Source organism: Bos taurus, chromosome 12, assembly GCF_002263795.3.
Source record: "Bos taurus isolate L1 Dominette 01449 registration number 42190680 breed Hereford chromosome 12, ARS-UCD2.0, whole genome shotgun sequence".
NCBI lineage: Eukaryota > Metazoa > Chordata > Mammalia > Artiodactyla > Bovidae > Bos > Bos taurus.
In genome coordinates, this window is record NC_037339.1 from 12,416,977 (window position 1) to 12,430,154 (window position 13,178).

Sequence of the window (13,178 nt, forward strand, 5' to 3'; positions counted from 1 at the left end):
GTTTGTTAATCTTCCTTACATCTGTCAGTTTATGGTTTTCATCAACTTTGGGACATTCTGAGCCATTTTGTCTTCATATGTTGCTCCTTGTTCTCACACTTTTTGGGATTCCAGTTATTCATCTTTTACAGTGAGTCATTTGTTTGTTTTTAAGTTTCTCTGTGCAGCATTTTGGGTAGTTTCTATTGCTATGTCTTTAAATTAACTGAGCTTCTCTCTTGCAGTGTCTAATCTGCTGTTAATTGCATCTAGGATGTACTTTATTTTTATCTCCAGAAATTCAATTTGAATCTCTTGCATCTTCTGTTCTCTCCTTATCATAATCATGTTTTCTTTCCCTTCTTGACTGTATGGAACACATTTGTAATATAGTTTTAATATCTGTTCTGTGCATTCCATTATCTCCGTCATTTCTGGATCTGCACTTAGTGACTTTTATCCTCCTGCTTATGGGTCTTATTTTTCTCCTCTGTATATCTGATAATTTCAGACTGTGTGCCAGCTATTAAATTTTATGCTGTTACTTGCTCAGTTTTGTTGTATTCCTTTAAGTGTTGGAGTTAGTTGGAGTATACAGCTAGATTATTTGTAGTCTGTTGGGTGTTTTGAGGCTGGACTTTTATCTTTGTTAGGGTAAGTCCAGAGCAGACTTTAGTGCTGACTTAGTTCCTCAGCTGAGGCAAATTTCCTTCTGAGGAGTCCATCCATTTCCTGGTATGTTACAGAGTTTTCCCACTCTGGTTGGTGGGACTTATTCCAAAAGTCCTGTGTGGCTCAAGGTACTATTTGGCCTACTGCTCTCTGGAAATTATTTCCCCATCCTCAGCTACTCAGCACATATAAGGACCCTAGGAAGCCCACCTTGCAGGTCTGTAAAGTTCTGACTCTTTCTGAGCTCTTTCTCCAGTACCTGCCCTGCAAATTCTAAGCAACTTGGCCTTCCCAAACTCTGGTCCCTGTTTCTTCAATTCGGTGAGACTGCCAGACTGCTTGGCATGTGTCTCTTTGTGTTGTGACCTGGAAGTATTTCTCTTGGATGATAGTCTTGCATAGATCAACTCTTGTGTTGTCTCTTGTCTGGTAGTGTCTGAAACTAATGTTTCACATATTTTGTCCTATTTAGTTGTATTTATATTCAATAGAATATTTATTTTTAACACTGGATATTTGGGATTTGGCCAAAATATGTATTTGGTGTATTTATTATAAATACGTTCCCAAATATTATACAATTAGAAATTATTGGAGACTTATATTTTCAGAAATAATTATTTAAATGTAGAGGTATCCATTTCAACATTTAAAGATCTACTTTGTACTTTAAAAATAATTTTTTATTTTTTTCAGCAGATGTTTGAATGCTTACTGTGCTTGAATACAAATACAATAAAACACTTTTGTTTTCAGAACTCAAAAAGAGGGAAACATGCAGTGTCAGTTTTGTATGTATATAATTTTTAAAAAAATCACCGAGAGCACACTATTTATGTTGTTCTGTAGCTTTCTTTTTTCCTTAATATATTGTGAACACGCTGGACTATCGTCAGTATGTATTGCTTTCTTTCCAACACAGTCATATGAATTTATTATAATTTATTTGACTTGTTGGGCTTCTAGGTTATTTTTAGTTTTCATCCTTTTTTGTCTTAGTGAATATTCTTTCACATATATCCTCGTGAATTTTGTGCAAGTATGTATATAGGATAAATTTTAAGAAGTGAAATCGCAGGATCAAGGATAGGTACAGTTTATTCAAAGTGTCTGATACCTGTTTTCTGTGCTCTTTATAATTTTTCTAGTTTTCATTTGTTTTCTTTTACATTCTGTGGTATTTATTTTTCTTTTGTGATATTTCTTAAAACTTTCTTGGTTGTTTGTGTTTCAGCAAACAACTGTTCTGCTTTTTTGCTGCTTCTCAGAAGATTTCATTTGTTTCATGGTGCTTTATATCCTGTGGCTTTCCTGAGCTCTGACAGCTTACTCTTGAGTTGTTTGCCTTGTCCATCTGTACTTTATTTTCTTAGAGCTGTTTAGTAAAACATTATCCAGGTTCACTCTAATATTTGACTTTAGAGAAAAACCCTTAGTGATTTCCTGTTTAGGACTCTTGTTTATTCACCCAGAATGGAACACAAAACAAAAAAGCATTAAGGGAAAAGTTTATTATCCTAACATAAAGATGTTCCAGGGAAAAATACTGTATTTTTGCACCTTTTGTAAAATCTGTTTAAAAGTACATATTCTGTAATTATGAAAGAATGAGGAACCCTACTCTGTTACTCTTTCTCCCTCTATCTGCCTTTGTGTCTTTTCTAAAGAGATTTTTGTTTCTTTGCTTTATCAGAAGTATGAGTCATACCATCTCATGCTGGATTCACTGTTACGGACTGTTTCATAGATATTCTTTGATAGATTTCTTTTCTCTGCAAGGTTAATATTTTGCTTATGTTTTAAGTGAAACACAGAAGTAATGGAGTAGGATTCAGTAAGTATTTTTCTTCAGTGAGTGAAGCAGAGTGTAAACGTGGGATTAAAACTAGTTTCTTAAATTCTAAAAATAGATAATGTGAGTTTTGGGTGGCATGAGTATGTTGGGAGTTTGTTTTTTTTTCCTTTCTTCAGTGTATATTTGTGTGTGTGTGTGTTTTAATGATTCTTTGTAGGTTCATACTGGATTGTTCAGTTCTCAGCTTTGAAAAGGGTGTCCTGTTTAGGTCTGCCATTCAGGAATATTTCAGGTAGTGAGCTGCGGTAGTACACGGTGTCAGATACGGATGTTGTATCAGAGGCCCTGGCCTTCCCCGAAGGCCTTGTGACTGCTTCTTTCCTTGGGGGCTTGGCCTGTTGCAGAGTCCACCTTCTGGTGAGGTAATGGGTCAGTTTCAGGTTTGGTGACGCCACCATTGAGTTCAAGTTTAATCTTTGCTCGTGTTGCCTTTATTCTGCAGCTGCAAAGTTAATTGCTTTTAGCAATTACCATCTCTTAGCAACTCCATCTCTTGGGGAAGATTAGGGGTCAGAGAAAGTACAGATGCTTTGCATGCTGGTTGTCTGTCCGTGCGCATTGTGTACTGTGGCCGACATCATGTCGTGGTGGGAAGGCACTCTCGGGCATTCAGTCTTTCTGTTTCTGACATCTGGGGTGGTCCTTATTGCTATTACAAAGTGCGATGAACAGCTTTTCAGGCCTCTGTACACTGTAGAGAGGAGGATAAGCGCCTGGGGGCTAGAGTTCAAAGATCTGGATTTGCGTCTCAGCCCTCTGCTGCTAACTGTGGGGGCCTGGTGAGTGGTTAACTTTGCTCACCTCTGTTTTTCTCACTGTAGAACTGGATTCTGCCAGTCCTAAGGATTGAACGATACGTGCAAGGAAGTCTTTTAGCACAGCTATTGGTGTGTCTTAAGCTCTCCTGAGAACCCTGGCTGCTCCAGGGGCATTCTTTCCTTTGATGAATTCCCAGAAGTGGAGTGGCTGTGTCAGAGTGTAGGGGTGTTTTCAGGGTTTTGGCATGCATTACAAAATTGCGCTCCAGAAAGGTGATGCCAGTTTACTCAGGAGCTGAGTTAGAGTTTCACTGTTGTTGCATCCTTGTGTTGGCCTCTTAATTTTATATGTTTTATGTGAAGTTTGAGGCAAGTCCACTCGTCTCTGAGGGTTTTTGGTAGGTGTAGAAAAATCGGGGCGGGGAAGAGGGGAATGGAGAGTGTCTTGGACTGGGACAAAGAAAAAGATTATTTCTTTGCTTTGGTTACATAAACCTTTATACCTTGTTTTGAGAAGTTTGGTCCTCTTAATCATTTTGGTCTGTAAGTAAATCTTTTACCTATGTTTATAGTTTTTGAAGTGCCTCTTATAAATTTCTATTTGATTCTTACAATAAACTTGTCCAGTAAGTAGGGTAGTATACATTGAGGTTAACATACATCATATACACCCAGATATATACATAGAGGAAACAGATCCAGAGATAATGCAGTTTGCCTAGAGGGAACAGAGCTAGTGAGAGTCACAAGGGGGATACAAATGCTACTGTTCTGTATCCCAGTGTATCGCTCTTTATCTTGTGCTATCTGGACATTCCTTGTCTTTCTGACAACTCTGCTTCAATTCCAGTCACTAATCACGTTTTATTGTTAAAGAGACCAGAATAGAAGTTTATTTTAGTTCAGAATAGAAATTCTTTGTCTGAAACAATTAAATTCTGGGACTTCCCTGGCAGTCCGATGGTTAAGATTGCGCTACTCCTGCAGAGGGCACAGGTTTGATCCCTATTTGGGGAGCTGATAGCCTCCCCAAGTGTGTGGCCCCCCCAATAAGTAAAAAATATAATTCTTTGGGAAAAATTAGAATCTAGGAATCCCTAAAGTGAGGTGCATTTGTGTGCAGGCGCTGATACTTCAGTTTTATCTTTGTAGCAAAAGAATATAAAATTAGAGCTCCACTATAATTTAGGTTTTCTTTTTTTTTTTTTTGCAGTTCTGTGGGGGACTAGTTTGAAGTTTGGTTTTGTGTATAAATCTCTTCATAGTATAAATTAATATCAACCAAATGTCTTGAAAACTTCAACTAGGTAATTCTTGAGAAGACCAATTTGACTGAAACTGATTAGGCATGTCTTCAATCTCCATTCAGATTTTTTTTAGTATTAAGGATTTAGTTATTTATTTATTTTTTAGTATTTTTTTTTTTTTTAGTATTAAGGATTTAGAATTCAGTTCTCACTCCTGCCCTTTACAGTAATAAAGGATTTTCCTTGTAAGGCTCTGACCCAGAAGGGCTGTATATGCCCCGTTCTATACCTGTATCCATAGCATCTGGTGCCCATAGATTATGAACGAAGGGACAAGTTACTGTGGTCAAATGTGGGTATTGAGTGGTTAATACTCAAGTTGATTTAAGCTCTCAAAGGTGTTTCATTAAAGCATTGATAAAAAGTGACATAGCTAGCGTTTTCTACCAAGGAGGGTGTGTGTGTGTGTTTTAAATACTATGGTGTTATCATTTGAATTGGATGTTTTTGAATTCTTGCCATTGGTATGCTCTTAAGAGTCCTGTAGAAGGGATTTGTTTTTATCTGATTTTATCTGATATGTACAGATTTCATATTTTCGTTTGTATATTATTAAACCTTTCTCCCCAAGAAATAAGAATGTCTAGAGCATTCATGGTTGCTGTAGTAATAGAGTCACTTTTAGGAGACAAGAACGTTGAGGTTCTTTCTGTGATACTCTGTTTTAGGTTTTTTAAAAGTTTTTGAAATATTTCTTACTAAGGCTTTCAGATATTATTTGTAATAAAAAGGGCTAAGACTGACTAGATATGGGTAATTTTGAATATATAATAATTTTGAACCTAAAAATAACATTTTGTAATAGTTTGATCTTACTAAGTTACCAGTATTCATAGTTTTCATGAATATTCAAATATTCATGTTAGACTGTTGAGTACATTTTTATGTCTGAGAATTTTTGTTTATGTTTTCATTTTTCTAAGTGAATTTGAAGAAGTTATTTTAGGACAAAATGCTTGCCTGAATTACTCAGATCAATAAATTAGTTTCTTTTACTATTTTTTCTTTAGGTCTTTAGTGGATTAACTCTTCATTGATTACATACAACAGCAGAATAGTCATGGCGACCTTCCAGTCTTTCAGGAACAATCACATGAAAACTAGAGCATCTGTCAGAAAAGTAAGTTCACTATATTAGATTTCTTTTAGTGATTGTTTTAATAAAAATGTTGATCCTTTTTCTGAAGTCAGAGTCTTTTTAAGCAGCTGTGTTATATTACTGTTTTTACACTTGATCTTAGCCAAAAGGCCAAGAAGGAATTGATATTACTGTTTTTAAATGCATTTTAATTATTGAAATCAATAATGATAAAATGCAGAGATTGGGATATATGTAAATAGTGATATGAAATCATGGAGACAATAAACATTATTTCCCAAAGATCAAAATCTCTCCCTATTTCTTCTCAGTAGTTTTCTTTCTTCTTCTTCACAATATAAGCATCAGGTGTGACTTTTCTTACATAGCTTTAGCTTTACCTCAAAATATTACTGTTCACTGATTCACTCAGCAGATATAAACTTGAGTGCTGCTAGTATGCCTGGCCCTAGGCTAGGTAGCAGGTGGAAAATAAAGAGCGAGCAAATGAAATGCGATTTCTGATGCTTCCGGGTTTCTAGTCTGAGGAAGAACCCTCTCTCTTTTCCTCTCGTGATGATTTTGTTACCCTTTCATTCTTGACATTTTTCCTGACTAACACTGTGGGGGTGTCACTTGATGAAAGGGAGAATGAACACTGGAGGACGGTTAGCAGTCTTTGTCAAACCTTTTTTTAGCTTCATCTCTTACATTATATGACACTGTTGACAAGTCCTTGCTTGATAAATGGTCTTTGACTTCTTGCATTGTAGCTTTTTCTCGCTCCTCTCTTATAGTAGCTCTTGTCTCTCTGCAGATCTTCTTTCCAGCTTCTCATTGTTAGTGTTCTTAAAGCTGCTAGGCCTGCTTTTTCATTTAGCTATTCATTTCTTCAGAGATCTAAGAAATGTTTGGGTTTGACTGCTAACTGGAATAGAGTGGTTGTCGAAAAAGGTGCCTGTAAAGTTGGAAAACAGAAAGTAAACTTATTTATTTTATATTTTTTATTGGAAGATAATTGCTTTATAATATTGTGCTAGTTTCTGTAGTAATTATATTTTTAAGTAATATGCCCCTTGTGTTTTCAGGGACCTTTAAACTTAGTAGGTCCCCTTTTTAATTTGAAAAAAGAAACCTGGGTTCTATCCCTGAGTCAGGAAGATCCCCTGGAGAAGGAAATGGCAACCCACTCCAGTACTCTTGCCTGGAAAACTCCATGGATGTAGGAGGCTGCTGGGCTATAGTCCATGGGGTTGCAAAGAGTTGGACACGACTGAGCAACTTCACTTCATAGTAAAAACTATTTTCTGTGTGTTTTTACTTTTTGTAAACTATAGGTATATTATAGTTTTTTCAGATTAGCCATTGGATCCATAGCTTTAAATTAGTAATTAAATTGTACTGATTGCTTTAAATTAATATTAGAACTAAGAAATGCACATATACAGAAAATATGGTAGTGAGTGACCATGTACTCCAAGCATTGTACTACCTATCTATTTAATTTGAATTCACCAGTGTATTCAGCCACAGCCGAAACTTCATACTGTTAATTTAATATTGTTATTTAGCAACCCACTCCAGTACTCTTGCCTGAAAATCCCATGGACGGAGGAGCCTGGTAGGCTGCAGTCCATGGGGTCGTGAAGAGTCGGACTTGACTGAGCGACTTCACTTTCACTTTTCACTTTCATGCATTGGAGAAGGAAATGGCAACCCACTCCAGTGTTCTTGCCTGGAGAATCCCAGGGACGGCGGAGCCTGGTGGGCTGCCATCTATGGGGTCGTACAGAATCGGACACGACTGAAGTGACGCAGCAGCAGCAGCAGCAGCAGCCCATTGTTTATATTAGACACATGATAAAATTCTGGTTTGAATTCTCTTGAATATTTGGAAACCCTTTTAGATAGAAGTATATGAATCTAAATCTTATATACTTTGTATGTGTGTTCTGTATGCACAGTACAACTTTTGACATTTTTTATTTCAAAAGGTCTGTGTGTGTGTGTGTGTGTGTATTATATGTATAATATATATATAATATATATATATTAGCTGAAAAAAACTTCCCTGTTGGCTAATGTGGAAATTGGAAACATATACTCAGATTTTCTAGATTTCACCTTACTTTGCATTAAAGGTAAAGAGATACTTTGAATATTTATTGGGAATCAGGGACTATGAGAACCAGAAAGAACTGCACTTTATATTCCATTAATTTTTTTCTAACATTTTATTATGAAAATTTCAAGCATATAGAGAAACTATAGTACACCCATATGTAAACCTACATACCAACCACCCCTATTCAGCAGTTAATATTTTTGTTTTATTTCTGTGTGTATTTAATTTTTGGCAGAACCATTTGAAAATTAATGGTCTTTATTTTTTTTAAAACTACAATTGATTTACAATATTGTGTTAATTTGAGGTGTAGAGCTTCAGATTCTTTTCCATTATAGGTTATCACAAGATGTTGAATATAGTTCCCTGTGCTATACAGTAAATCCTTGTAAAAGTTAACATTCTTGATGTTTCATCACTCCAAACATGATCACATTCAAGAAAATTAAATATAATCCCCTATATCTAATACCCAGCCATACTCAGATTTCCTTTATTACTCTGAAAATGTTTTTTATAGGCCATCACCCACCCCACTTCCATTTTGGGTTCAATGTAGGCTCCTATTGCATTTGAGCTAATTGCATTTGATGGTTATGACTCATGTTTTTGAGGAGTGGTTCTGAAAGAGCTTCTCTTCTTTTTCTCTGTTTTTAAATTCAAGACTGACTGGTTGAATGGGCCAGGCCAGTTTCTTGTACAGTGTTCCACATTCTGCATTTGTCTCGTGGTTTTCTCACAGTGCTATTTAACTTACTCTTCTCCCCTCTCTATATATTTCATATAAACTAGAAGTTAGGTGTAAAGGCTTAACTTAGATTCAAGTTAAAAATTTTTAGCCAGGATACTAAAGGGTAGTGAGAAGACAAAATTGCAGGTTTTCCTAATGATTAGTGATGCTAGAATCGATCAGTTGATTAAGGTAGTAACTGTTGTCCATTTTAAAAGTGTTTCTGTTTTTTAGTTAGCAGATAATCTATGGGATGATACTTGGTGGTGTGCAAGCATCTTGTTTTTTCAACTTTCATTAACACTTTTGGCATCCCTTGATGGTCCTTTCCTGCAGCTAGTTCCTGAAAGTTGCAACATGGTGATTATCAATTTTCAGATGAATGATTTGGTGGAATAGTCACCTTACATGGATGCTAGTAGTTTAAATTTATTTGTGTTGCTCTGGAAGCATTAATTTTAAAATAACTATGTTTTCTTATCTTTTATTTATTTGCAATCATTTATTTATTCACTCGTTTATTTAAGTTGCTCAGATTGCCCCAGACTTGGTCCCTATAAGCCCCTTCAGGCAATGCCAAAGTCCTTTTGTCTCAGGCTTATAATTCTTTAATTGCTTCCTTGCTTTCTAGTATAAGACTGACCCTGTTTCTGCTTTACCTTCCTCAGACCTGGAATGGGCTCTTTCTCCACAGAACCTTTTGATTTTAGAAATCAAGATCTGGGTACTAACTGTGACTGTTGTTCTTTTACTGTCAGGAGTTTATGTTGATTGCTTATGTTCAGATTTCACATTTCATATTTTTTCCTTTTTTAAGTTCATGTTCATAATTTAGCCTGAAAATTTCCACTCATTAGTGAAAGAAGAATCATTTAAAATTTTGAATATTCAAATATTGGGGGGAAAAGCAGTACAATGAACACCACATCTACTCTTCACTTAGATTCACCCTGTTAACATTTTACCAAACCCATTCTATCTGCATGTGTATATATGTACATACACACTTCCCTTTTGAAACCAAATAAGAGTAGGCTACAGACATTATTTTACTTCTCGTTTTCCTCTGCTAGCATGCTTCTCTTAAGAACATCAGCATTATTACTGTCCTTCAGAAAATCATTAATTCAGTAGCACAGTCTTAACGTGCAATCCATGCATAAATTTCCCCAGTTGTCTCAGTATCCTTGTGATTTTCCCCTTGCCTCTCATCTAGGAGTCAAGTAAGGTTGACATTCTCTACTTAGGTATTGTATCTTTTTGATCTCCCCACCCCCGTCAGCTCCATCTCTGGTCTAAATTCTTTTCTCATGATGGCAGATCTTTGGAAGAGTTTGTAGCGCTTATCTTGTAGAACATCTTCATATTCTGAGTTCACTTGTTTTTTCCTTGTGGTTAGGTTCAGTAGGAACACCTCACGGATCATGTCATGGTCATTCTAGTGTTTCAGATCAGAAGGTGCATCTTTTTAAGGCCAGGCTTGACCAGATAGTTAGTTACCCTTAACTGCCTTAACTCTGATAAACCACCAGTTATCTGCAGCATAAAGACACATAATCCCTTTGTAATTAATACTGTTAATAAGTAATCTATAGGGTGATGTGGCAAAACACTATCTTGTTCCCCAGTAGCTTTTAATCTGGTAGATTAGGATACATTGATAGTCCTTTCCTGAATCAGTAGTTATATTGGGAGTTACAAATGGAATTTTTAAATTTTGTCATTCTGTTCATATTTGTTAGCCAGCCTTCTAAGGTAAGGTAGCACAGTCCTCCAACCCCTACCCTTTTATCTGTCTCTCTTAATGGGCTTGTAGTTTCTTTGAAAACTCAGCTGTCGTACTCCATTACCATCTGTATTCTTTTGATGCTTAGATTATCCCATATTTGGCCAATTGGAAATTCCTTCAAGTGTTCTTCAAGCTTCTGTGTTCTTTTGAGACACTTTCTTCCATTGTGTCACAGTAAGACGTTCAGCTGCACTTCATAAGTTTCCGCCTCAGACCTGGAATTCCTTCACTCAGAGAACTTCTAGTTCTTTTCATTGGTGAATGGTATTTAATTGGTGAATGGTAAATACCATTCCAGGAGTTTGTGTGCTGGATTTGCTCATTGCTCTTAAGGGTCATTGATTCTATGATCTATCAATGGAAAAAATGCAGTACAAACGTTTAAAGAGCCCTGAGTTCATATTGAAAGTTCAGATTTAACATTACATTTTTTTTGTTAATTGCTTTGATTTCATATTTGCATCTTTTCTCTTTGTTTGAGTTCATACTGTATGTGAGGTACTGAAATCTGGGATAATAGATTGAGTAAAGGACAATTACTTCAGTAATTTGGATTAACAGGTAGGAAAGACATACATACAAAAGCAGTAATTATAATACATTGTGGTATAGATTAAATGATCTTAATGTGCAAACAATACAGTAGGAAGTTTGGGAGAGCTTTATTACGACTAAGGGGTGGGAAATCTTCACAGGTCTTGGAATACATAGGATTTCTACAGGGGAACATTAGGGAATAAGGACATTTTTGCCAAAATAGCAGATCAACAAATCAGAAGGGGAATAAGGTAGAGAGAAATTAATGTTCTCTTTATATCCAACTATAATATTCATTTATGAAATTTTCCTCCTCCTCTGTTTCTTTGCACTTATGACATCCTTTTCTTTCAAATCTGGAATGCCTTCCCTCTTTCATCATACTGCTGCTTTAAGAACCCTGAAAAGCCTTATTTTGGGTTCTTACCTCTTTGATTTTTCCATCCCCAACTTCGCTATGAAATTAATCACATTGTTAGCATACCTTACTGTAAGCCCCCCCATCATCATCTTATGAATTGTTGCTTCTGTTCTTCCAGTGACTTGGAAATCAGGTGTGCGATCTGCTAGGTGTCAGTGCAGGGTGGAAGGGAGAGGGCCTGGCTGAGGGCCTCACGTCTCTCTAGGTTGAGAGCCTGGGGCTGTTGTGTGTTGAGCATGTGGAGTTCTGCTTCAGCCTTTTGTTCTTTCTTTCTCTCAGTTGAGTTGAGTTCTGTTACATCAAAAGGTGCCCACTGAATATTCTCTGGAAAGTTACGGACTCTCCATTTAATCCATCACCAGGTTCTTTTACATTGTCTTAGAATTAAGTAAATTAAGAGTATCTTTTGTTTTCAGAGCTTCAATGAAGATGTGTTCCAGTCTGTGAAGTCTTTATTGCAGAGCGAGAAGGAACTATGCAGTGTATCAGCCGAGGACTGTTTGAAGCAGGATGAACGTGCCAATTTGACTGAGGTTTGACGGATTACGCACTATACCCTTTTCTAATACAGCACAGTGTATTTTCATGTATCTTTGTAGGACTACGTGGTCTGTTTTTAAATGCCTAAAATCTCTGCACATTAATTCATGTGTGAGAAGTACCTGTTTTAAGTACCTGCTATGGTGGCACTAGTGGTAAAGAACCTGCCTGCCAGTTCAAGAGACATAAGAGATGTGAGTTCAGTCCCTGGGTCAGGAAGATCTCTGGAAGAGGGCTTGGCAACCCACTCCAGTATTCTTGCCTGGAAAATCCCACAGACAGAGGAGCCTGGCAGGCTACAGTCCATGGGATCGCAAAGAATCCCACACACCTGAAGCAATTTAGCACGCACACACAGCATAGTCATCTTAGTGTATTATAATGCACACATTTAATTCAGTGCACAGACATTACTGACCACTCAGACACACAGCTGTGTATTAAATGATTTCTACTATGTTCAGTAATTGGGACTTACATTCTGAAATTTTCTACTCTGAAACAAAATATATACTTACATTTATTGGTTGTTTAAATTCAGTGCTTTGATTCAAAAATGAAATAGTGATATATTTATTTTGAAGTAAGATATTTGCCACTTAAGGATATGATATACTACTTGCTCACCTTTTTCTCTGTTGCGTCAATGTTTCCAATCTTTGTTTGAATTTATTACTATTAAAAGGGGTAAAGTTTTTTTCTACAATATATAACCATAGTCCATCTATACATTTATTTACCAAAGAAGAGAGACAGGATATTGGGGTCATTGAAGCTCAAAACTGATAAATATGTTGATTAAAGATTCTTTTTTGAAATCAGGGTTCTAATAAAAATATTGGTTATTATTTTGGGTATGGTTTTCTTTCATATTCCTTGAGAAACTGTTTGAAGTAGCTGCACAGGATGGCGAGCACAGCTTTCAGGCCTGCAGTGGTTCTGACCCGAGCCTCTTCTTTTTGTGTGAGCTCGGTTCTCTGGCTCTTGGCTGTTCTCCTGTTTGTTATCCTTTATTGTTTTATTTTAGTCGAGCCAAGCCTCTCCTGATCTCCTCAGCTGTTGCCAGGCATGACAAGTCTTCTGTGTCCTCTGCCCTCAACCGGGGTCCCAGCCGCCTCTCTCCAGTGGTTTACTCAGTGCCCTCTGAGCCCACATTCCTTAAGCACTGCGAAATGCAGTGCTCTGCTGGCACCTTCAGACCTCCATGCCAGCTCATTTTCTCTCTTGCATTCAGTTAAAGGAAGCTTAAAAGAATAGAAGGAATTTCTGTCTCATGTTAGGGCATATATATTTCCGAAGTATCTTTGTTGAAGAAAGGAAGCTTGTTACTTGAGTGTCTCTTTGTTGTTGAGTGCCTGCGATATGCTGGGCACTTTCCTCCACATTC

General features: G+C 36.8%; 1 protein-coding gene and 1 non-coding gene across 6 annotated transcripts in view; one reads left to right on the plus strand and one right to left on the minus strand.

Moving 5' to 3' along the window:
• Positions 1–13,178, plus strand: part of AKAP11 (A-kinase anchoring protein 11) — a 51,797-nt gene that overhangs the window by 6,269 nt on the left and 32,350 nt on the right. For all 5 annotated transcript variants that reach the window (XM_025000027.2, XM_025000026.2, XM_059892195.1 and 2 more), the window contains 2 exons: positions 5,582–5,691; positions 11,668–11,784. In XM_025000027.2, coding sequence (XP_024855795.1) covers positions 5,632–5,691; positions 11,668–11,784 — 177 coding nt within the window. In that variant the 5' untranslated portion in view covers positions 5,582–5,631. The remainder of the gene's footprint in view (positions 1–5,581; positions 5,692–11,667; positions 11,785–13,178) is intronic.
• On the minus strand, positions 5,635–5,832 carry LOC112449151 (U2 spliceosomal RNA). Its single transcript, XR_003037643.1, has one exon. It is a non-coding gene; the product is annotated as a U2 spliceosomal RNA (small nuclear RNA).